Source organism: Thermobia domestica, chromosome 11 (assembly GCF_964235325.1).
Source record: "Thermobia domestica chromosome 11, izTheDome1.hap1.1, whole genome shotgun sequence".
NCBI classification, from domain to species: Eukaryota; Metazoa; Arthropoda; class Insecta; order Zygentoma; family Lepismatidae; genus Thermobia; species Thermobia domestica.
In genome coordinates, this window is record NC_137464.1 from 199,799,247 (window position 1) to 199,826,309 (window position 27,063).

The 27,063-nt window shown below is 36.2% G+C and overlaps 1 protein-coding gene across 6 annotated transcripts in view; it reads left to right on the plus strand.

Moving 5' to 3' along the window:
• Positions 1 to 27,063, plus strand: part of LOC145664666 (uncharacterized) — an 828,415-nt gene that overhangs the window by 767,738 nt on the left and 33,614 nt on the right. For 4 of the 6 annotated variants that reach the window (XM_081731507.1, XM_081731508.1, XM_081731509.1 and 1 more), the window contains one exon: positions 420 to 1,407. The exons of the other annotated variants lie outside the window; for them this stretch is intronic. In XM_081731507.1, coding sequence (XP_081587633.1) covers positions 420 to 1,171 — 752 coding nt within the window. In that variant the 3' untranslated portion in view covers positions 1,172 to 1,407. Of the gene's footprint in view, positions 1 to 419; positions 1,408 to 27,063 lie in introns of those variants that run through there. 6 annotated transcript variants of the gene reach the window in all.

Sequence of the window (27,063 nt, forward strand, 5' to 3'; positions counted from 1 at the left end):
GTTCTTTCACCTCAGCTATCATTGTCAAATCTTCACTTTATCACCAGTGCTATTCTTGTGTTTACGTGTGTTTCATGCTAACGATTTTATCATTAGTTTGGGAAATAATAATCCTTATTGCTTTGTCCTACTTATTTACCAGTAGTAGTACAATTAGTCACCTCCAACATTCCCTCTTCTAACCTGCTACATTCTTTGTAAAAAAAATCAAGTGTTCACGTACTTTAAGTATTTGTATGATCTTTACGTTTAATATGTACATACATGTGTAATTGCTTTAAAACATATTAATGTGTTAACTTGCAAATGTCATAAGAATATATATTATTAAAACTGTTTAGAAAGTGTATCTAATTTGATATGATAATATTTTATAAAAATGGTTTTCTTTAGTTCTTCTTCTTCTTTTCTTTTGTCAGGTGTCACCATGATCGGTGCAATGCCCGCAGTGGCCGTCCGCCATGAACGACGAAAACAAGACAAGAAGAAACCAAGGCCTCATCACCTTTATCTTGGTACACGTGAGAAACAAAGTCCACCATCGCGTCCTTCATCCCCAAGTCAAAGCCGCGCAGGCACTCCAACGCCAAGCCCTGCAAATAGTCCTATCCAAACGCCTAACACCATCGATGATAATGATGAAATAGAGGAACCACAAGAGTATTATTTATTTGGCAAAGTACCCATTTTGTATGTCGTTGTAGTCACATTGCTTTTGGGTGGTATAGTCCTTATTGTTGGTTTAGTGCAATTGAAACCAGGAGCCGACGCCAATGCAAATCGATACTATATCATAGCTGCAGGGTGTTTTCTATTGCTTATTGGTTTTCTTCTAACTGTCTTGCGTTGCTGTTTCATCCCATGGCGCTTCAGGCGTATGCAACGTCTACGTAAAGAAGAATCTGCTATTTCAACAGTGTCCATAGGGGTCAACAATGGCACCACGACACCAAACAACAAAGGGGATCAGAATGGCCAACCATGTCGGAAAGAATCCGGAAGCACATTGTTAGATGGGAGCACATTACAAACAGATACGAATCGAAGTATCAGCATTGAAATGGCGACGTCGCTAGGATCACATGATACGTTACAGTCTATGAAATCGCCGTCTGAACACGATGCTTTGATTAAAAAGAGCCCTTCAAATCTTGGGACAAGTTCAACATAAAAGACAACCCGAGAAGGAAGGAATATATATACACAAAATATATTTACTAAGCATTGCTTAATATTCCCACGAACTATCATTGTGTATGATAAAGCCGGATTAAGAATGTAAATAATTGATAGGAATAAAATTGTACACAAATGGAGAAAGAAAAACGTCATAGACATCTGACAGTCAGACCAGAATCTCCTCCCTGTTCTTAATTTAAAATCTTCCATGTCAGGAAAGGAAACAAGTTTCCGGTGCCAATCTCAACAAATACGTTTACATCATTCATTGTTGGTAACTTTAATTTATTTAGATATTATCCTATATATGTGTGTGCGTGTGCATTCAATGGACAGTGTCATGCTGCATGTGTTGTTATGGAAGAAATCGTGACCTGAAACAAATTAACATAAAACAATAAAACAATAAACAAAAACCAAATACATCATAATATAAAATATGATATATCTTCTGAACCAAGCAACAAATGTTAAGAAACATTAAAAAGCAGTTATTATTGCAAGGCGAAATTATCAATTACAGCAAAGGTTTATCTATATATTAACTTTAAAAAAAAGGAAACAAAAATTATTCACATTTAACAAAATATTTACTATTCATCTTCTAACTCTATTTTCATCTATTCGAAAAACATATGGTTTTAATGAATATAAAATATTGCTTACTATTATTATATTCATCTCTAATGTATAGCTTTAATAAATATTCTAATTACAAACATATTTAAAAATAAGCTTTTAAATTATATTGATAGTTAATAAATAAACTAAATAAATAAATCTAATTATAATAACAATTATAATGCAATTCTAATTAAAAGATAATGACTTCCAAATGTTGAAAGAAAGCTCTATGCTGTATATGATAATGTGCCTCATGCACTGTTTTTTAAAATTCAAGAAAACAAAAGAAAAATGTCAATTTTTTGCTACTTTGTGCATTATTTTGCCTCATACGTAGTTAAAACATGTGTAGCTGTATAAAGTATTAGAAGACATAATTATTTATACAAGAATTGACATATTAATGTATCATTCCCTCTTTATCAATGTATATTATTTTCCTACGAATACATTATATAAATTTATTATTAACACATTCAAATATTTGTTATCAATGAACAGTGAAGTATCTACTGAAATGGACATACTAATATTTGTATGTGGAAAGTGGATATACATATGTGTTACGTGTATACATGTAATTACAAGTATGTTTATATGGTAAACAAATACCGCTTTCAAATGTAACAACAAAATGTTTATTAAGATGATTATTATTATACTTACTACAAAAAGACAATATCCAAGCAAAATTAATATAATGTATGTAGAAAATATTCTGTAACTTCATGCTTATAATTCTTAAGCGTGTGGTACTGTAATAAATAAATTGGCTATGTATTGCAGTTTTCTTTGACATTCAATAGTAATCTAAAATTATAGAACTAATGAGAAGTGATATATTTCTAATTGGGCCTACAGTAGTTTTCAAATGATGGTTCACCTTCCGTAAACAGGTTTAACTCTGATATCTTTTGTGGTTAAGGATTTATCGAGCTCTCCTTTGTTGATGGGAAAATGGGTTTGATTCTAGACAAGAGATCATGCGGTTTGAATTTCATGTTAAACTTAGAAACACCAATATCTGTAGACAAACAAATCTTATTTAGCTTCGGTGCTGAAGAGGGGTGTGAAACTCAAGGCCGCTATGTTATATTTCTTGTGAAAATATAAATAAATAATTACTTATTGAACGTATGGAACACAGAGTAATAATTAATATACTACTCACTCAAATAATGTTTCTTCTAATCAGTGGCGTATTAAGGGGGCTTCCGGGCTTAACCCCCCCAAATCTTACTTACTATAGTAAAATAAATGAAATATCTTGCAGAATTTTCATATTTCCAGGCAAAGCCCCCCCCCCCGAAGCAAAATCGTAAAAACGCCACTGCTTCCGATTGTATTTTTTGATATTTGAAGTTCTTCTCTAGGGCAATTTTCGTCAGGGTCAAAAGGTTTAAGTCGTACTTTTTTATGCAAAATCATCACAATTTTCTTTTTTATACCTTAATAGTGGCAATAGTTGTCTACTACTCTACTGGATAAATAGAGAACTACTAGTATCGTAAACATATATATGTGTGAATATTCTTCACATTTCTACAGTTCAGATAAAAAGAAAAAGAAAAATGTGAAGACCTAACCGTTAACAACTACTTATTCTATAAACCTAAAAAAAATATATTAACTACATGATAATAAGATATTTCTAAACTGAACACTTGCACTCCCTAGAAAAGTGAGGCATTAAAAAACATCGAAAATATAATGGGAAATTTGCGACATTCCTATTGTAATATAACCATCTATACTGTTCTAGTTCCCAGCTCGCTCTTATTTAGTACACTTGGTCATGGGTTCGATGCCGGTGGGAGAGCCTTATCATGGTTAGAATTCTACCATAAACCGTAGTTCATGTCTGTTATTACTATAAAAATTAAATAAGAAGAATATATGTGTATAATATATATCTTGTATGGCGCATTAATTGATAGTTGATTAGATACAAATTGCTGACATCATTCGTCACTAAGCATCATAATCTGTAATCCACTGTATAAACAAACCGTAGACAGTCATTACTATTTTTCTACAAGACAGTGTTCTTTTTAACAAGCTTACTCACCAACCCACCAACAGCATACTATCATATCAACATTCATCCCTTTTACAAAACTGAATATGTAATAATACATACATACATACATACATACATACATACATACATATATATATATATATATATATATATATATATATATATATATATATATATATATATAAAGTTATCTCCACTGACTAGGGATGATACCATACCGGGACCAAGCACCTGGGGAAAACCTATACATCGTCTGAAAGCTCTTGCCATAAGAAATACGAAACCGTTTTCAAATCACGGGCAAACCCGCAAACTGACCCTATATCGGGCCAGTTTGTTTGTGTTTGTGACCCTATGTGAGATATTCGACAGAAGTGAAAATGAGTGTTCTGATGCATCACACGTAAGCTCCTGAGTTCATCATGTTCCTGTTTGGCTCACTGCAATAACGTGTCTCGGGTAAGGCAGTTTGATATTATTACTTTGCACCCAAACGTACCCACTTCGTCAGTGTTGCCAACGAATTGTAAATACAACGTGGCAGATAGTTTCTATACCACTCAATGTATATCCATGAAACGTGGCATAAACATCATTCGTCACTAGAGAAACATATTTCAGACATATTCCTCTCCCAAGGACCCCAGTTTGTCAGTGTTGGCAAGTAATTACAAAAGTAAGACATTGAAAACAGGTTCCGTACGATGAAGCGTTTATACACCAAGGTTGGCAGAAACATCACAAGAACTATAGCAAAAAGATATTCAGTGTGACCTTTTTCCAACCATCTAGGTTGTCAGTGTTGCCAACGTGTGTAAACATCACAATGTTCAAATTGTTGTGAATGTCATTGAAAAAAATATATGACAAAAATGACAGAAGCAGCATTGGACAATGGAAAAGATAGTGTGTGTCCCCGTCTTCCAAGCACCCCAGTATGGCAGTATTGACAACTAATGCGAACATTCAAGATTTTCGCATGAAGTCTACCGCATTGGCGGACATAACTGACAACATGGGTGCTTGTGGGTTCACTAACATACTATTCGCTTTCTCACGAAGCTTTGCAGTCCTTGTAAACAATGCAGACGGCAGTGTGTAAATGTTGCCAACCTACAGACTAAAAAGTTTATAGAAAACCTTGAGCTAACAAATTAAGAAACAAACCGAAGAGCGGGAGATTGAAAATGAAATGGCATGGACTTGTGATAGATTATCAAGATGAATTTTCCCTCTCCTGAGTCTTTGAAGTAGCATATAAATATAGACACAGAACACTAGGAAGCATGGCTGCCCGCAGTGGGGAAAGGGGATATTGCCTCCCTGGGTTTTGAAAGGTATTTGGAAGTGTATGTCAAGACATACTAATTTGCTTATTAAATGTTATAACACTTAATATATTCATATTAAATACTATAGTATCTGGTATTATAGATTATTTACTGTAGTAAATAAGCATACGCGCGTAAATAATTGTTTTTTTACTTGATGTATTATGTGCCCTCGTGTATCAAAATATTGTGTATTCGCGACTAAGTTTGTCTGTCGGTCTTTTGTCCCCCCCCCGGAATCGGTATTTTACCCCCCTTGAAAAAGTCCTGCGGACGTCCATGCCTGGAAGCCAGGCTGAACAATCTCTTAAATTTTCCCTGTAACTGCAAATCATGGCTAATCGTGGTTGACCATAAATCCTCGTCCTTTGTATATCAGGGAGTTCGCATTAATGGTTCAAAATATTCAATCTATCACTACTAAATTTCATTTACCCTGCCCTTAGCGTCAAGGGATAACATGAAAATTAGAATCAGAGTTGTTGAATCTTACTATGTTCTCTAGTCTCTGTTGTCTTATTACTTTTATTAGCTTGACTAGCAGATCTACTAAAACATATGCTCTTTACTCCTGTCCATTTCAAGACTGTTTCTGACCACTACGTAACTCTCAAGTAGAGGCAAGAGAACATGTGGATCAAATAATTGTTCATTTAAAAAAAAGCGAAAGATTTTATTTATTGAATAGATTACAATTTTAGTATCCCTTGAAGATTTTTTCAGATATTTTGTTACTCCTGAGAACGGACAATCATTCTTGCGACCCTTAAATGTTCATTTAACCCTTAACGTACCAAGCCTAACTCGTCAACGTTGTTTACCAAGCTGGGGTCTTCTGGCGACCCCAAGTATTATTTTAATTTCTCAGCATAGTATTGTAACTCAAATTATTATTTTTTTTATGTCTAAAAGCTTACCTAAGTTAAATGAGCATTGTTGACATCAAATATTATGTTTATTTTAACAATATTCAGTTTTTCGTACAATTTTATACTTTTGTATTCATAAATCTGAAATACAAGTTTAACAATGGAGCTTTTACATTTTCAAGTGTGTTTTTATTTTTTGTATTTTTTTAACGAACACATCGTTGATATAATTATGTAATAGATAGTATATCCCAAACGGATGCAGGACACACATAAAAATCGAGAATGAATTGATTCTTATAGTTGCAGCAGTATCACCAAATATCACTCTCTGGGGTCCCTAGAAAACCACACTTGGTATGTTAAGGGTTAAACCTGATCGTTTCTTTTAATCGATATGCGAATTATAACCAGGGTAAAAGTGTGGGGGAACGCGGGAGAACGCCATCCCCGACCTCGGAAAAATATGTACGGAGTCCCCCAGTTCCTAAAAAATTAAAATGGGCAAGGATAAGCGAGGGGACGGCGTGACGTCATGCCGCTTGCTACCGTCCCCCTACCTTTTCAGATCCACTTTTACCCCTGATTATAACATACAAAATTAACATCAGACGTTACTCTACTTTGAATCGGTGAAATAGCTTTTATCTTTCTTTCTTACTTATCTTTAAAATAATAGACCTACAACTTTTTATATCCAATGAAAGGCTCCCCAATTATCTGAAGTATAATGCATTTAATATATTAAATAGAAATTTAGTACAAGGGCTCAGTTTTTCTTTTGGGTAACATAATAAACACTTGCAGCCCAGTTCTCTGAAACTGACTAAACAGTCTGACTACGATTAAAAAAAAAATATATATATATAATCAGAAGTGAGCAACACTGACAATGAGCCAAATGACCATTATTCTTCCATAAGAGAATAGTCCCCAAGAAATTCCACTTGTTCAACCTAGGTAGCAATTATTGTATTTTTAAATCACACTAAGAACATTTTAGTTTCAATTAAAAGCACATCTCTATATGTGGATTGACATCTTACACAAAAATATTAAATTTAACAAGAAAACAGCTACAACCACTGACAAATATGCAGAGCGCGCGCTATAGTTGATGATGGTCATGCAGGCAGGAAGGCTACCAGGGAAGGATTACATGCACGTGCAGAAGCAGAAATATTGCGGGAAACAGACGAAGCATTTTCTCCTGCACCAATCACTGAATACTCGTGCGCGGAGTGATATAAATTGAGTTACGCGGTTTGTTTTTGAAGGGTGCAAAGGTATGTGAAAAAGCGAGTACAAACCTAGTATTGGTCACATTCTAATTATATTCGTCAATGCTATAGACGTCACGCGAAGATATTGAATGTTCTCATAGGTGGCAACATTGCCACACTTGGGTGCTTGAGAGACAGGGACACTCACACTATGTTTTCCATTGTCCAATGCTGCTTGAGTCATTTTTGTCATATATTCGTTCAATAGCAGTCTCGCCATTTTCAATGTTGTGATGTTTACACTTGTTGGCAACACTGACAACCTAGAATGGCTGGGAGACGGCCACACTCAACATCTTTTTGCTATAGTTCTTGTGATGTTTCTGCCAACCTTGGTGTATAAACGTCTCATCATACGGAACTAGTTTTACAATTTCTTATTTTTATACTTGGTTGGCACACTGAGAAACTGGGCTCCTTGGGAAAGGAATATGTCCGAAGTATATTTTCTCTAGTGACGAATGATATTTATGTCACGTTTCATGGATATACATCGAGTGGTATAGAAACTATCTGCCACGTGGCATTTACAATTCGTTGGCAACACTGACGAAATGGGTACGTTTGGGTGCAAAGTGATATTATCAAACTCTTACCCGATTCACATTCTTGCAGTGAGCCAAACAGAAACATGATGAACTCAGGAGCTTACGCGTGATGCATCGTAACACTCATTTTCACTTCTGTCGAATATATCACATAGGGTCACAAACACAAACAAACTGGCCCGATATAGGGTCAGTTTGCGGGTTTGCCCGTGATTTGAAAATGGTTTCGTATTTCTTATAGCAAGAGCTTTCAGACTATATATAGGTTTTCCCCAGGTACTTGGTCCCGGTATTGAATCATCTCTAGTGAGATATACCAGATTCCCAATCTCACACAGTAGTATTCACTGAGACTGGCTTTCACTGAGCCTCTTTGTACTTTACTGAGTCTCTTGGGGCTCCGCTGAATCACCCGCATTAATTCATTTTGGTCTGCACTGAGACTCTTGAAATTTCGCTGAACCACTCGTATTAATGTGTTCTGGACTTCATTGAGACTCTTGAGGCTCCACTGAGTCATATGTGTTAATTCATTTTAGCTTCCGCTGAGGCTCTTAGGGTTCTAATGATTACATTTGTTATAATAATTCATGTTGGCCTCCGCTGAGGCTCTTGGGGCCCCACTAAGTTATCCGGATAATATTTATTTTGGTATCCACTTAGCTCTTGGGGATTCGATGAGTCACTCGTTTTATTTCATTTTGGCCTTTGCTAAAGCTCTTGGAGCTCCACTGAGTCACCCTATTATTATAATTTTGGTCTCCACTGAGGCTCTTCAGGCTTTGCTGAGTCACTCATATTAATTCATTTTGGTTTCCATTGAGGCTCTTGGGGTTCTACTGATCCACCTGTATTAATCTATTTTGACCTGCATTGAAAGCCGTTAGTGCTTTTGAAAGTATAGAAAGTCGTTAGCGCTTTTCTTGTGGGTAGTGCATTTTTTTTACGAAATTTCTCATCAATCCACCCCAACCATACTATCATATCAACAACGTCTAAAATATAGACTAAATTCTGAAAAGGAACGCTAAAATTTAACAAACTAAACTTATTCTAACGTATTACTCTTACATGATGTTAGTGTATTATATAATTGTCGAAGTTGGATATAAACCTTAGTGTACATGCTTTTTCCGTTGGTCTAATGGCTAACGCGTGAGCCTTTGGTTCACGAGATCCTAGGTTAGATTCCTGGTGGAAGATCTTGAAAACTTTGAACATATTACAGTGGTTCGAATTTCACCTTAAACTGTAGGTCCACGTCTCACATAGCCTTAGTGCTGAAAGAGACATTAAACTCCGATTCAACAACTTTAGTCCACACATGTGAGATCAATGCGAAAACTTTATTATACGCACAGTCTTTGTATATGTTAATATTGAACATATGAATTTTTAAAGATCAAAAAGTTTCCATCCATTTTTTTTAAACACTTGGCCTTACTATATCAGTCGTTTATTGTTTTTCGCAGTCGATTATAGCTTTGTTCACGTCAATATTTCCAACACACCTCCTCAAATGTTGCATATGAATCAAAAATAGCCGGTATAGTGAGTGATTTCCCTTTCTCGAAAATGATATAGATCCCGGATTTATCCCAGCATATCTGTACATCAAATTTCAAAATGTCGTTAATGGAATTGAAATCAGGTGATCGTGATGGCAATTTCGAATGTATCCTTCCTCTAATCCAGTATGTCATTCAACTTGTATCATGCAATTTCTGAATAATAAGGTGGTGCCATTTGTTTCAAATCTTATGGCCACTCTGCAGAGAAGTATACATAATTTTGGATTTTCCCTGCACTTAAATAGCTTCACAAATATCAAAACATTTTGTTATCGAATAAAATTTACGAGTTATTACATAAGTTATACAAGTAGCTTGGAGCCCTTTCCGCTGGTCTAGGGGTTAGCACGTACGCCTTTGGTGCACGTGGTCGCGACTTTGATTCTCGGTGGGAGAGCATTCATAAATTTGAATACATTACATTAATTTGGGTTCCACCTTAAATTTTAGGTCCACGTCTTATCGGTGCTGAAAAGGAATTGTAACTATCAACAAACAAACAAACAAACAACAAAAAAAAAATAAGTAGCTTGGTATTAGTTTTACCTACGTAAGAAAATGCAAGCCGTGTTTCTCCAGACGGTCTTTGAGAAAACAATGCAAATATAGAAATCATTTTAATAAGGGTCTAGGTTTTGGAAATAAACTGGCAAAAACAGTAGTGTATACAGAATTTCATCAAAGGGGAATCCAATCTTCCAAGTTCATACCGTTTCAGGATATTTGAGTGCATATCTTAATATAGTAACTGTTTATATTTTATTGTTCAATGGGAGTTAAAACCAGGAACTCTCCCTTGCGGATACCACTGAACAGACGTGTCCTTTCTTCTCATAGAAAGAATAAGATCTATAAAAATACTTTGAAGATACGGTACATGTTCAGAAAGTTCTTTGATTTCAGGATACTCGTTTGTACAACTTCGATTTCACTTCAAGTTACGTAAAACTTATATAATCCCTCCTAAATAACATTTCACAACGTCAAGACCGAGTCAAATTGTTTTCTCAAGTCCCAAACCACTGGTCTTACCTTAGTGAAAGAAGATCACAGATCGGAAAGGCATCCAAAAAGAGTTTCAGTAAAACTTCTTTAAAATCATCTACTTGCTGGCTTTCATTAATCTCAGTATTAAGTTTTCATGTAGTGCTTATAGAGATGGATAATTTCATGAAATTTTTAAAATTGAAATATTCCATTGAAATTTCAGAAAAATATTTTTTTGTTTTTTTACGATTGTTTAATACAGATATGACACTGGTATTGTGGAAATAAAAATCGCAGTTATTACAGTGAATACAGTCACTTTTTTTTTATTAAAGTAGGCTTTACCAAGCAAGAAGTATGGTGTAAGACTTTTGTTATACGAGTATACGACAGACTCGACAGTTCCCATGTTTAACTGACTTTAATATGTTTCTGCATCAGAAACATAAGAATAAACACTGTCACTGTTCTCACAGAATCAGATTCACCAATCTCTGCACATGACACATCGACATCAGTGTTACCATCATTAGATTCTGTGGGTGTAGAAGTGTCTGCTTCTTCTTAACCCATTGGATCCATTAGTTCTTGAATCTGCTTCTTCCATTTCTTCACTGAATATCAACTTGTTGCTGCTGTAGGCTCATTTTGGTTACGACTCGGACTCGGTCGACTCCTCTTAAAGAGGAAAAATGGCTTTTCATCTCAATAGATCTCTTTTTAAATAGTGATGTGTACTTCAGGTCATGCTTTACAGAAGTCAGTTTAGCAGCATGTTTATTTGTTAAACGGTTGCGTTTCGTTGTACGGATGTTCCATTGGCGTCTCTGACATGTAAAATTTCGGGGGGCGGGGGCATCAAAGGAAGTGATTTAAATGGGAGTACCTAGACAAATTGTTTATTATCTTCGATTCCATTTGTTACCTTTCTACTTACCTTCACGGACTACCTGAGACATATCAAGAACTCTGTTATAATCGTTCCACAGCTTCAATATTATATTCCAAATAAATATTATTATTATTATTATTATTATTATTATTATTATTATTATTATTATTATTATTATTATTATTATTATTATTATTATTATTATTATTATTTACATGTTATTATGTTGTCAGTAAATTAAATTAGAGTAGAATATTGAATATGTTGTACTTCAAAATATTGGGGGGACGTTTCCCGCTCGTCCCCCCACTCCCCCCGCCGGGGACGCCCATGTTCCCATATGTGCTAAAGATCCTTTCACAAGGAGGAGATGTGGTAGGAAGGCCAAGGATTTTGCTTGCAACTTTTGTGAGCTCACAAGAAGGGCATTGTCCATTTCGCCAAATTAGAGAAGACACCCTTGACGCAGTAGACCACAGATACTTTTTGGACCAGACATTTTATTTCATTCTGTTCTGTGCAAATTGGGCCAAAACTTCTGTCTCAGCAACATCTGAAGAAAGCCTTGAAATCTGACTCAGATATTTTAGAGTGTCCGATTGTTCTTCGGTGGTCAAGTTCTTGCCTCTGTAACTTGGATCTAGAATATTTGCTAACAAATGTACAGAACGCAGAAGATTTGCTTACGGTCCTCGAAGAACTGCATTGTGTTTTGCTTTTCCCTTTTAAGAGCAGGAGTGCTTGAAACTGTGTTCTGAATTTTCTCCCTCGGGTCGGAAAATATACCATACACTTTATCTGAGGTTTGCCGCTTTCGATTTTAGTGATCCAGTCTGTTATTGGAACAATTAAACCATGAAAATTGCTTATTTTGTTCCAGAAGACATCTTGGAGAATGAGGGCCTTGGTTGTTTTCGATAGTAGTTTTTTCTGCCTTTTCATCAATACACAGACTTCTTAGTGCTGATTTATTTTGCAGCATACTGCCCAAATGATTTTCTTGCGAACTCCACCGATTCACAGAGTAATTTTCTTCACCGTTTGTTTCTTCCTGAACATTGCATTCAGTACTGCACTGCCGTTGATCTCGTTTATTTCACTTTTTGTGCCAGTAAGGTGCTTCAGGCTGTCTATTTTCACAATGTACTGGATAAGCAAGCTCAGACCACATGCCATACAATCATAAGTGGATACTTCCCCCCCCCCCCCACTTTTCTCCATGCTGATTTCATATTTGCTGTGTTATCAGTTACTATGCCAATGAACTTTTCTGACTCGACTTGTTCCATCACATCAGTTATGGTTTCAACAATGTATGGAGCATCAGGTTTCGCAGTTTTAGTTGGAAGAGACTTATAAAAAAACTGGCTCGGGTGTGATTACAACGAAGTTAATGATACTTTATCTTCTTATGTTTGCCTACCCATCACACATTAGCCCAAATCATGAAGTGCTTTCTATCTTTGAATCACACCGTGACTTTATTCGATTATGTTCTATGTTCAGGAGTGAATTTGACAGTGAAAATCGACTGGGTATTTTCCGTGTCAGTCGCAATTTTTGAAATATTTCATTTCGAAATATTTCAAAGCTCTGAAATATTTCATTTGAAGTATTTCAAATTAAAATATTTCAATTTAAATATTTCATGCTCACAATTCTAAGCGATTATGATAATATTTTACAAACAATTGCATTAAATTGGTTTCAACACAAAGGTAAGGTATTTACTGATGATATTTTTATCCTATAACCTGTTTTCAATTTTGTTGATCAACTTTCATTTGATTTTGTACGTACAGCTTTATCAACCGAGTGCAACTTTCTTCTTAGATAATTATTTTACACTACTACAGCGCTCTAATTTTACTATAATGTTTATTTGTATATTTGTTTTCTGAAGTTTAATTTTCCTTTTAAATAGCCGAGAGTTTCCTTAATACAATTTGAAATTATATTATAGAAATTATCACATTTTCTCTTCTTCAGAGCGGAATTGCAGGGGGAAAAGCTGAAACTCGGATTCCATTACTTTTAATTAAGAATATCTATACCGAATATCACAACTCCAACTTAAGCGAATCCTTACATTGGATATTTTGTAAAATAAATTATTGAAAATTATAATATTATGGAAATAGCTCTCCTTTCCTCCTTTAAAGAGAGAAATTTTCAAAAATGCTTACACACTACTCGAATTTTATATCTCCAACTTCCTTCCATTTGGGAATTTCTGAATAAATGACAAGAAAATCGATTATTATAGTAATTGCCCCCTTTTCCCCATTCAAAAATGAAATTTTCAAGTAGATTAAAACAAGTTTTCAGTTATTTTCATTGAGAAGTTTATATGCCAAGTTTTATCTCCCTACTTTGAGAGATTTCTTAGATACTATATTCTTGGCAAAATGTTTGAAACCCTTTTATCCCTTTGGATACATGTTTCGAAAAATCACTTCTTACTCCTTTCATTTCCGACAAAATTAGTTTTATGACCAAATTTTAACTTTTTTAGCAGTAGTAGTTTAACCTGGACGTTAATGAGTTAGTTACTTTTACTCTTTTACATAATAGTAGAGATAAATATTCATAATCTTGAAAATTATAAAATACAGTCTTTACAAAGATCTCAACTACAAAACGTACCCCTCAATAAAATGATGATGATGGTGGTGGTTAGGAGTTAGATACCATTGAACCAAAGGATAAAACAGAGGATGTGCCCGTATTGCAAAATCATGAAGCCATACTTCATACCTTCGCCATGCCCACTCCCCCATCGTTGTTTCCTGAACTTATTGTCCAATAAGTCAAACACAAGATCTTACGTGCTATTTCTGAAATATCAAGCAAACAATCGGAAGTGACTCTGATCATGAAGCAAATTGAGGTTAGTGAACCCGAGCCTAAATGAATATAAATCAAACAGAAAGTAATTAGAGTTCCATTGAAGATAATGATTCAAAGCCCTAACAAAACTATTGCGCACAAGCTTAAGTAGAAGCAAGTTCAACTGAGGTAGGGAGCCCAAGTCCGTTGAAGGAATTGACCAAGGCTCGAGTCCATTTGAGGTTAGGGGATCTGAGCCTAAGTGAGCGCGAGAACAAATGAAATTAGCGATCATGATCCCCGAGTGAACCTGAGCCTCACTAAATGTAATGAACCCGAGTTCCATTGAAGGTAAATGACCGCAAGCCCGAATGAAATAGAGCATGAGCCAAAGTGAGTGGAAGCCTCACTGAGGGTAGGGAGCACCAGTCCCGTTGAGGATAGTGAGCCCAAGCCAGTTGAGGAAAGTACCCAAAGCACGAGCCCATTTGAGGTTAATGAGCCCGAGAATATGTAATTAGTAAGTGTGATTCAGAGTGAACCCGAGCACTATTGAGCTTAGTGAGCTCGAGTGCGAATGAAATTGAAATCAGTAAGCGCGAGCCCCACTGAGGAATAGTAAGCCCTAGTACAAGTGAGCACGTGCTGGAACGAAATTAGTGTGAGCTTCAGGGGGCTAGTGAGTGCAAGTCTCATTGAAATATGTAAGCCCGAGCCTCAATGAGAATGATGAGCACGATCCCCCAATGGTAAGGAATCCTAACCCAAATGAGTGCAAACCCTACAGACATCAGCGAGCTAAAACTTATTGATGATTGTGAGCCCGAGCCTAGTTGTGGGAAGTGATGTCGATCGCGAGTGAGTAAGATCCAATTGAAATTACTGTATCCGAGCCCCATTGAATATGGTGGGCTTGAGCCCAATAGGTGCGTGCTCAAAAGAGGTTAGTGAGCGCGATCTCTCGTAGGAGGTTAGTGAGAATGAACCTGAATAAGCGCGAGTCTCATTAAAGAATGTGAGCCTGATCCGGAGTAAGCGCGAGCCTCAACGAGAATACTGAGTGCAAGCCCCACTGAAGATAATGAACCGGAGCCCACATGAGTCAGTGAGGTCGAGCTTAGTTGAGGGAAGTGAGCCCGCGCGAGTGAGGTTAGTGAGCCCGTCCCCAAGTAAGCGCGTGCCCAAAAGAGAACAGTAAGCGCGAGCCTCATTGAAGAATGTGAGCCCGAGTAACCGTGAGCTTAAACGAGAATAGTAAACGCGTGCTCGAAAGAGACACGAACTGCAAGGGGGTAGCGATTGCGAGCCTCATTGAGATATGTGAGTCCTAGTCCGAGTAAACGCGAACCTCAGTGAGAATAGTGAGCGCTTGTCCCACTGAAGGTAATAAACTAGAGCACAAAATGCCCCACTGACATCATTGAGGACAAGCCTCAATTATGGTATTAAGCCCGAGCACAATTGAAATTAGTGATCGCCCAAGAAAGCGCGAGTCCTACTGAAAGAAGTAATGAACATTAACCTGTAAGTAATATATGTAATCATTCTGAACGTTAAAGCAAAGATTTAAATCAAAATTAATGCAATATAAACACTACATGTACACATATGAAGAATCTAGTGTTTTGAGCTAACATTAGTAGCCGGACACACAAAATCCAATCAGAGTTAGCGATGCTCGCTTGTTTTTCGACTTCACCAAGTTACAGGGACAAAGATATCAATGGACAAATCCTCTATATTGTAATGTCTATTAGGTAGAGATAATAACACTCCGAGATTGATCCCTTCACCTAATTTATTTTATAAAATATGACAAAGCAGTCTTTGTATCTACAAAGAGAATATATAAGAATCTTTCTTATAAGAAGTGAGGTGAAGGAAGGAAATGTTCTGTACGAAAATCCTTTAGCTCATGGCAGCCTCCAGGGCGTCTGTAGCGACTTCAGGATACGGTACTTCGATAACCTTCTTAGCTCATGGAAGCCTCCAAAGGTTTAAGTTGTGGCTAGGAATCCTCTTAGCTCATGACAGCCTCCAGGGATTTGGGCAATGTAATACTCCCTCGTCCAGGACGACCTCAGGAGCGGGCGTAGGTTAAGCAATCTGTAGTCAACTGATCCTTTTTTCCTCTTCGGATGATTTCTGGGTGGCTCGTTCTTCCTCGGGATCCGTCGTACTGGCTTTGTGTCTTCCTAGTCATTTTATGTGTATTGTCTGCTGTACTAATGTTTGCATACAATAGCATGTGTTGTATGGATAACATGTGCTCGCACTGAAAGGTTGAGATCCTTACAATACATCCTTGGCTGAATCTATTACTTAAAAGGAAGTTAGTCTACAGGAAATACATGAGGGGAATAGATATGTTAAATAAGAGTTTCTAGATCTTTAAGAAGAGACTGAAGATGCTTAGGGATTAGCATAACATTAAAATGTGAACAAAATATGAAAAAGTAAGATAAATCCATGAACCGTGTGAGATTTTAAGAAGTGCGGGCTGGAGCCCTGTGTAGTATTCAGTAATGAATTTTATACATAGTGCTTCAAGATTGTACCCCACAATCGCAAGGCGTCGAGAGTATTACCACGTGTTAGGATTGGTAAATCCTTAGGGAATATACATATGCTCCTAAAGGTTTGCGAGTTTTTCGTATTAAGTACTGTAAATCCATACAGGTAATCCGTATATTAATGTCAGTCTACTGAACACTTATTAAGTATTAAAAAATGGAAATGTGTTATTTAGGCCTTAAGTGTTAAACTACTAAGGAAATGGAGGTGATTATACGCTTTTGATTTGATAGTATTGTGAGATTTCGTATTAGATATTGGTCAATGCAACTCCTGATGAGATGTGTTGAAGTATCGAGAACTCTTGATAGGAGCAGTTGGGATGATTATTATTATTATTATTATTATTATTATTATTATTATTATTATTATTATTATTATTATTATTATACGATGAATTATGGAAGCGCTCGATATTTGCTAGTTTCCATACTGTCTCCTTTGCTACTATACGTCCTTTATGCGATTCCACTTGGAAACTAAGCGGTGAGAGGTTAATTTGTTGTATGGATAGGTCACAGCGTGGAAAGTTGTGTCATAAGAATAGGAAAATAACTAAAAAAAGCATGGTGGCCCAATAAATGACTCCCCATATTTTGATGGACTATAGCGCTGTCACTGGAGGAGTGAGAGCAGTGGGAGTCATTGCTTCTATTCACTACTCCTCTCCTGTTTTCAGTTGTCATTATGAATTTGTCCGGAGCGTATGGAGCCGAAATGTTCTTCAAAAGCAGAAGTTCTGAGTGCAAAGAGCTTTTCGCTTAAAGTATTCTATTTCATGTGATGAAAATGCTCCTGATCGGAAGACTATCTTGCAGTGGGTCGAGAATTTCTAATCAACAGTTTCAGCGTTGAAAAAGAAAAACAATCTGACCGACCTAAAAGTGCTCGTACGCCTGAGAATATTGAGGCTGTGAGACATCCTGTTTTTGCAGTCACCAAAACGTTTTGTAAGGAAGCAAGTTCCAGCTGTACTTAAAAATGCTGCAGTTTTAGCTGAACTTAGAGTGCTCCACTTAAATGGTGAAACGCCATTCGATTTCAATTATATCTTGTTGTGTAGAAATTGAATTTAATTTTATACCGTTAAGTTAATTATTAGTAATAGGATGAGAAATTTGCTCTTTATTATTTTTTTATTTAAAATGTAATTATGTGAGTTAAGTGTGTGTGTAAGCTTAGAAATAGTTGTGATTTAACAATAAAATTTTGTTATGATTTATTTGATTTGATTATGATATTTTATTCCATTTAATCTATTAACATACTTTTATCTTGAACACATAGCATAACCCCATTATGTAAGATAAGTTATAATGATACTATTTTTACGAGTTAATTTACAATAAGGAATAGGGGAACGATGAGTGTTTTCATATTTTACTCATTTCTTTGGTTTCAGGGTCAGATAAATAAAAGCCTAGCATTCATACTTAGTGACAAATCCCCTTCCGAAAGAAATTTGTCCTTGTAGGTACACTTATGTCCAAAATGATTGTCGCATATCTATAACTGTCTTCTTGTAAGAATATAATTTGATAATGATTTTGCAGGGTACTTTTAATACTAATACTACGTGTATAATCGGGAAATGTATATTTGTGCTAAATTTCATTGGAAAATAATTATAAATGCGAAAATTGGAATGAATAAAACAAAATGTTGCTAAATAAACAAGAAAGTTTTATTTTCAGTTTGTTGTTCTTATTTACTGCTCTTTTGACACGAAATTTGCCACATACATCTCTTTGCTAATTATACACATACTAACATTATAAGAAATACCGAGTGAATTCGTTATCAAATTATATTCCTACAACTACATATTTATAGACATGCGACAATAATTTTGGACATGAGTGTACTCTTTGTACGTCGCTGTTTGTGAAAAGCTGTCAACAATCGGAGAATTGACCATTGTTACCATTTTTTCTCATATGCCACCCTTCTAATGTTCACCTCCTTAGCTAAACAATTACTAGTCACACGTCTATCATCAAACAATACCACAACATTTGCCACCACACTTGTAGCCGTTGTTGACGACCTTGTATAGACATATGCAACTACATTTGAATACTCTCTTTTAGTATTTTACTGGGCCACAATATGGGCATTCCTCACCATACACATTTGTCATTTTATCTTATAGCGTTTGTATCAATTTTCCTTGAAAATAGAAGAATCAAACGGCAGTTGATTTTGTCAAACATACTGCTGCCGGCTAGTTTTCTGACTGTAACATCAACTCAACAGAACCTATAAGTAAAGACACAAATCAGCACACATATTAAGGTGATGCCAACTGTGGTACAGTTTTTTACATTACTAGCACATCTCTATCATAGTAAGGGTAGGAACTTTTTGGACTTCCTAGTATTAACCCTGCAACCACAGACATATTTTTTGACCCACAAAGCACAAACTGGGGTCAGAATAGTTGGACGATTTTATAGATGATAGTAGTTAACAAAACTGTGTGAAGAAAATATGTTAGGTAGAAAGACAAATAGACATTTTTTCTAGAACAGTCATGTAAATGTTTAGCATAGAAGGTCGAAAAATAGGCCTATCATCACTGAGAAATTACAGAAGCTAAAAATTGCAACTCTATTTACATTAAATCCCATTGGGAATAATTTAGTTTCCAGGGATGGGGTAAAACCAGCAACGAAACATATACAATATATATATCAATCAATTAAGTTTGGCAAAACGAATAGATCGATATCGATTTTAACAATTTCCAGTTAACTACTTCTGGTTTACTGAACCTAATTTAGTTTCCGGGGGTGGGGTATAATCAACAACGAAACATATACAATCTATATATCAATCAATTAAGCTTGAGAAAGTGAATCGACTGATACCAAGTTTAACTACTTCCGGTTAATCACTACCGGTTTACTTGTCCTAATTTAGTTTCCGGAGGTTGGGTATTATCAGCAATCAAACATATATAATATATATATCAATCGATTCAGCTTGACAAAACGAATCGATCGATACCGATTTTAACTACTTTCAGTTTATTGGGCCTACTCTAGTTACCGGGGGTGGGGTATAATCAGTACGAAACATATACGTATAATTTATATATCAATCTACTCAGCTTGACAAAACAAATCAATCAATACCGATTTTAACTACTTCAGGTTAACCATTACCGATTCGCTGGGCCTAATTTTGTTACCGTGGTTGGGTATAATCAACAACGAAACATATACAAGCAATATATCGATCGATTCAGCTTGACAGAACGAATCGACCAATACTGATTTTATTTACTTCGGGTTTACTGAGACTAATTTATTTTGCGGGAGTGGGGCATAACCAGCAACGAAACATACAATTTATATATCAATCTATTCAGCTTGACAAAACGAATCGATCGATATCGGTTTTAACTACTTCCGGTTAACCACTTTCGATTTACTGAGTCTCATTTAGTTTCCGGGGATGGGTTATAATCAGTTATTTCAGAAACTGGAAACGGCCTCACACTTAAAATATCACCCTGGTCACTTGCTTCAGTATCGCTTCCTAGTGTATTATCTTCACTCACATCTTCTTCGTCTATATCAGAATAAGGCCTTTCAAGACTTAATCCCTTTCTTCCGAAACCAGCATACACTTTTACAATATCGTTCAGAAAAATTCGAAAGTTAAGACCATCATCCAACTTATTATCTACAAAAACTTGTCTTCTGTAAAGATATTCAGCTATGGAGTTGTCAACCATCTTGATGTTCTTAAATACCCGCTAAGGAATGCATTGCTTCAGATATCGCCACATACCCTCGCTCGTATTAGTAAATATTAGTAAATATTTCTTTCGTAACCCATTCGCCTTTAAAATGGTTAATGGTGTCATGTTTATATTCCTTTTTAAACAAACATTGACTAATTTTAGAATACATTGTAATCTCAGTGAATTGTTGACCTTGGAGCAATGTACTCTACCTAGGTACAATTAAAGAATCTAAGATTTCTGTCTTTCTGTTTCTGACTAATAATGACAGCTCTACCTTTTTGCTTAGAATTCATCCTTGGCTGCACTCCACCAAAGAAACAAATCTTTTCTTTCCTGAGTTTCTGAAAGCCTAATTGGTTTCCTCCTTTGTTTATTTTTCGTCTACATATGAAAATCTCATCGATTTCTACAACTTCCCCATCTCCGCCTATAGGACCATGAACTTCATAACTATTAAAATACAAATACTGGCCACATCACGACAAAAATTCAACCATCACACACAGTCGAAGATGAAAGTCCAGTGTACTTAATCATCTCTGAGTTGATGGATTTTAGTACAAAACAAAACACAACTTTCAAAAACTGCAGAAAAGCAATATGTGATCCTTCAAATATAGTGTTTTTAAGTGGATTGAACTTACGTTTGCACAGTTTACAATGGTAACGGAAAGCAGTAATTTTGCAGGCTCAGAGCATTGTATCATGTGCCTGTTTGTGTTGCAATTGGGACAGTCAGGCATTGAAGACGATCCTTTTCTAGGAATGATTCCAATTTCTTCACATTTTGGAAAGTTTTCTATTAGAATTTTTCTTTCAAAGTTCATTAGGTGCAACCCCTAAAATACTTACTCCCAATGCCACACCCTTCTTTCGTTGCTTGACAGTCCTGTTTGTCTCCTGTTTGTTATAATGCCTTATTGACTTATTGTAGTACAACCGATCAAAATTTCTTAAATGGATGCACCATCTGAAAATACAGAAATGTGTGTAAATTCTTCTAAATATATAAACAGTAACACACAAAAACTATGCTGACAAGTAGTCAATTTTCGATAATAGTGTGTCTGCCAACAACTCTAACTAACTAACTAACTAACTCTATGGCCTATGGAACCCGGAGGTTCAGTGCCGCGTTCACAAAAGCTCTCCACTGACTTCTATCCTTAGCTAATTGCATCCAGTTTCTACTTTGTATTCCTATCTCTGCGAGATCCATCTTAATATTGTCCTCCCATCTGCGCCTAGGTCTTCCTAATGGTCGTTTTCCTATGGGTCTACCAGTCAAGACTTTGAAAGCGTTTCTACTTTCTTCCATTCTAGCTACATGACCTGCCCACCTAAGCCTCCTAGACTTAACGACCCTAACAATGTTGGGTAAACCGTATAAACTATGTAGTTCCTCGTTATGAAGCTTCCGCCATTCCCCATTCTCGTTCCTCTTGGGTCCGAATATTCTTCTCAGGATCCTGTTCTCAAATACTTTCAGTCTATGTTCTTCCCTCAGAGTAAGCGACCATGTTTCACAACCATACAGAACAACAGGCATGATTATCGTTTTATATATTTTAAGCTTCAAATTCCTCGACAGAATTCGCGACGACAAGAGATTTTGAACCGAATAGTAACACGAATTCCCTGCTTTTAGTCGACATTTAATTTCTTCGTGAATATGATTTTCGTCTGTTAATATTGATCCTAAATATTTGAAAGTATCCACTTTATCAAAAGTATTATTTAATATTTTAACGCCTCCACAATTTGCCGTATTACGGTCCCGACGCACTTCCATGTATTTAGTTTTATCTGCATTTACTTCTAAACCCATGTCTCTGCAAGCGTTTAATAAGATCTCTGCATTTATTTCTACTGTTCTCCTATCATCCCCTATTAAATTTACATCATCAGCATATGCCATAACCTGGTGAATGCCGTTCAACTCTAGGCCCTGGTTGCTATCTTTGATTTTCCTTATGGCGTATTCCAGCACAAAGTTAAATAATAATGGCGACAACGCATCTCCTTGTTTCAGGCCATTTTCGACGTGGAAGCTCGTGGACAAAAATTTTCCTACCCGGACTTTACTTTGGGATTCACTTAAACATATCTTAATTAATCTAATTAGCTTTCTCGGTATTCCAAGTTCTGTAAGAACGTTGTATAATGTTTCTCTCCTAACCGAGTCGTAAGCCTTTCTAAAATCAATAAATAGTTGATGTACCGGGGTATTGTATTCCCACTTCTTTTCGAGTATTTGGCGAATGGTAAATATTTGGTCGATAGTTGATCGATTTCGTCTAAATCCGCACTGATAATCTCCAATAATTTCATCTGCGTATGGGGTCAATCTTGCTAACAGAATATTTGAAAGGATTTTATAGGATGTTGACAGAAGAGAAATGCCTCGATAATTATTACAGTCAGTTTTGTCGCCTTTCTTGTGAATTGGAACAATGATTGATTCTTTCCACTCTTGTGGCAATTCTTCCTTGTTCCAGATAAGGAGAATGAGTTTGTGTATCTTGTTCCACAATTTTTCGCCTCCAGCTAAAATTAACTCAGCCGGAATTTCATCTACACCCGGAGATTTGTGTTTCTTCAATTTCTTTATAGCGGCTTCCACTTCTATTCGATTGGGTTCTGGAATATACGGTTCTGCGGTGTGTATCTCCTTTTCTCCACGCACATTAGTTTTTGGCTGCGTGTTCAGCAAATCGTCAAAGAAATCTTTCCATCTATTTAAGAGGCTATCCGTATCGGTGAGAACTGTTCCGTCAGATTTCTTTAATATATAAGCACGAGGTTGATAGCCTTTCTTAAATTCGCTGATCCCCTTATACATGTCCCGAATATTTTTATTTTTACTATTATCTTCAAGTTCCTTAATTTTAGCTTTCAAAAAATCCCGTTTCTTTGTTCTAAAAGTTTTGGAAGTTTCCCGCCTGGTATCTGCGAAATTTTGTGTAGTTGTTTCATTCGGATTTTGTAGCCACCGTAATTTTGCCTGTTTTCTCTTCTCTGCTAGTTTAATGCATTCTTGGTCGAACCATGGTTTGTTCCTACGTATTTCCGCGTGTCCCAATTTTTCTATTGCTGAACTTTTAATGCTATCTCTAATTTCAATCCAAGTATCCTCAACACTAGTGCACTCCGAGTCTTCTAAAACCGCGAATCTATTCGAAACTTCAATCTGGTATTCCTCTCTTATCTGGCTCTCTTCTAATTTCTTTAAATTAAATCTCTCCGTTTTCGGACATTGAATATTACCTTTATTCAACGATAATCTCTCCCGTATTATCGCTACTACCAGGTAGTGATCAGTGTCACAATCAGCCCCTCTAAACGACCGGACGTCAATTATGCTAGATTGTCTTCTTCTATCTACTAAAACGTGATCAATTTGATTATGTGTTTTTCCGTCTGGTGATGTCCAAGTGTATTTATGAACGTCGCGATGTGGGAATTTTGTACTCTTCACGATTAGGTTTTTGGATGTTGCAAAGTTCACGAGTCTAACACCGTTGTCATTACTTTCCTTATGCAAACTTTCGTTCCCTATAATCGGTTTGAAAATATCCTCTCGTCCTACCTTCGCATTGAAATCCCCTAATAGAATCTTCATATGGTATCGCGTGAGTTGGTCAAATATCCGTTCCACTTCTTCATAAAAACTATCTTTTATATCGTCACCCTTATCTTCAGTTGGAGCATGTACATTTAAAACAATAATATCACACCACCGTCCCTTAAGAGTAATAAAAGAAAGTCTGTCAGTAACAAATTCAACCCGTTTAATTGCTGGTAATATTCGTTTGTGAACGAAAAACCCTGTTCCTAACTGGTGATTTTTATTTCCTTCCCCGTAAAAGAACGTAAAATTTCCGGAATTCTCAGATCCATTTCCTTCCCACCTAACTTCCTGAACTCCTACTACGTCCATCCTGTATTTCTCTAACTCACTCGTTACAGATTTTAACGCGCCTGCCCTATAAAGACTTCTAATATTCCATGTTCCAAATCTCATGTCCATTTTCTTTTGCTGATGTCGTGCCAAGTTATCAGTCCTTGTCCGAGGCTTTTGTGAATGTTTCTGAACAAGTACCTTTTTTTACAGGATGAGGGTGTTAGCCTTACCCAAACCCCCAAGCTGGAGGACCACTCCTAGTCGTCTGTCCGCGACTGCTTATTCAGTATATTCGCAGCTAACCTCTATATCTAGAGGCCTTCTCCTCGATCCGCAACCTGAGGACGCGCCATGCCGTGGTGACAGGAACCCACGTTACAGTTCCTGCCAACAACTCTAGATTTCAAATGTCTTCTGTTACACAAGCCGAAAAAGATAAAAGTCAGAAATTGCTTTTGTGTTTAAAGTTCTTTTGAAGTATATTGTTGAGGTCTCATATTTATTTCTATCTACAATTACTACTATTTATATTATTTCTATCTACCAAGAATTAAAAAGCCGACACAGTTATCGACTTTCCAGTTATTGTCAAAGTAATAGAGAACAATCGTTCGTGCTCCTCCTGGACTTCTACGTTTCATATATTGCAATATCCTAAGTCAGGGATGAATTCAGGGAGTAGCCCAGGGGGGAATTTCCCCCCCGAAGAAAATTCATCCCCCCCCCGGAGAAACTCCCAAAATTTCAGTCACAAAATGTAGAAATTACTTCACCCAAGTACCTGCTTTTCTTTCCGTGCACGTGCAGACGAAATCCGATCTCTCAATATACATATAAATGACGCAGACCCATTCTATATAAATATTAAATATGTAACATCTAAGATAGAATACCAAATAGTCAATAAAACCTGTATTTCTTAACGCTATGACCGAGTTTGGCAGAACATGAAATTGTCAAATGTTGAAGAAAGATTTGTACTTTAGTAGGTACTATACTCTCGCCATATATTATATATTAGTTGGTAGCACTAGCACAGATTGAGATAGGAAAGGAAAGATAGGGAAGATCTTTCGATCATTCCATATGATCTCTGATGTCAGCAGACTTCAGTTCTTGAAAATGTACAGTTCTTGCATTATTTGAAATAGAGCTCCTAAATCCCATTTCTCGCTTCGGAAGTAACAGACGTAAATGTGTTTTACGATTGTTAAAGTAAACCAGGGGTGCCCACAAGGGGGGCCTATGACGCAAACTGCGTCATTGAAATATTTGGGGGGTTAAAATCTATATAATGATGTTTGAGGGGGTGTAAAAATTAATCGAAAGATTTTTTTTCATGGAAGAACACCTATGGATAGACAATTGCGGGGGGTGCGTCATGGACATAAGGGGGGTGGGCACCACTGAAGTAAACACACCTTTCTTTAACTAAAAATAAGTCAGTTAAAGGGTGAGATTCAGAGGGCGTCATTTAGAGGGATCAGGGAGGAACAGTTATCCATTCTGGGTTAGATTTTTATATAGAATTTATCAATATAATAGTAGTATATAATGGAAGATTGCTATTGAAGGTGACGAAGATCCTGCTGTGCCGTGCCATGGAGGAGGGGCAAGTGGGCGACGGCCCCGGGCGCCGAAGTAAGGGGCGCAAAATTCGGAAGGGAAATAGAAAAGAAAAGAAGGAAAGAAAAAAGAGAGGAGTGAAACACGTGTGCACATGTGGGCATGTGCACATATATAAAATGAAAAGAAAAAAGTAATAAAAAGTGCTCAAAATCAAGGAAAAGCAGGGTTTACTTTTTAAAATTTTCTCACCTTTCGCAACTTGTCTGTCGACCTCACTCATATGTACTAGAGTGCAGTCATATACTCTCGCCCCAAGCGCTGTTTTTCCACAACACGGCACTAATCCTACTGAAGATTTCGTAAATTGAACTATTGATGTGTATGCAGTGAAGAAACCAAGGCTAATATGCTTGATTTAGAATCAGAAGTGTGAGAAAGAATGATAACTTTATGCAAAGATATTCCTATGTATGTTTGTTTTAGAACAAAAAATATTTGAGTTAATTTAAATATTTTTAAAAACTTCTACATTAGTAACAAATAGTAACTACTGAATATAGGAAATAATAACAAAATTAGCTACTGTAAATAGCAGTTAAAGTTTAGTCTAAAATATTTTTGCCAGTCTTTTTTTTAATGTTTTAGATAAAATTAAACAATTGTTTTATAATTATAATGACACATTGAATATTTATCAACAATTAGTCTCAATATTAGGTAAGATGTGCATGTGAATAGAATTGTTAAATACGCTGCTTTCTTGCAAAAATACAGAAAAACAACCCTCCCCCCGAGGAATTCACATTCCCCCCGGGTGAAAATGTCTGAATTCAACACTGTCCTAAGTGCTGTTTTACCATGCTGTTTGTTTGCCCATAATAATTCCATATCATATTACAAACCTATGCTTAATTGTTCATCAAAATATTTAATGTTGATTTTAAAGAATAAAGAAAATTTCGAAAGTTGTTTCAGATGGCGAATTATAACAAGAAATGTTATTTCCATTGTAAATACAAACAGTGTGTATTCTTTTGATTCTTCCCAAGTAATGAGTGAATACTGAGAAATTTTGGTATATTTTTCTAGTAATTGTTCATTATTGTTG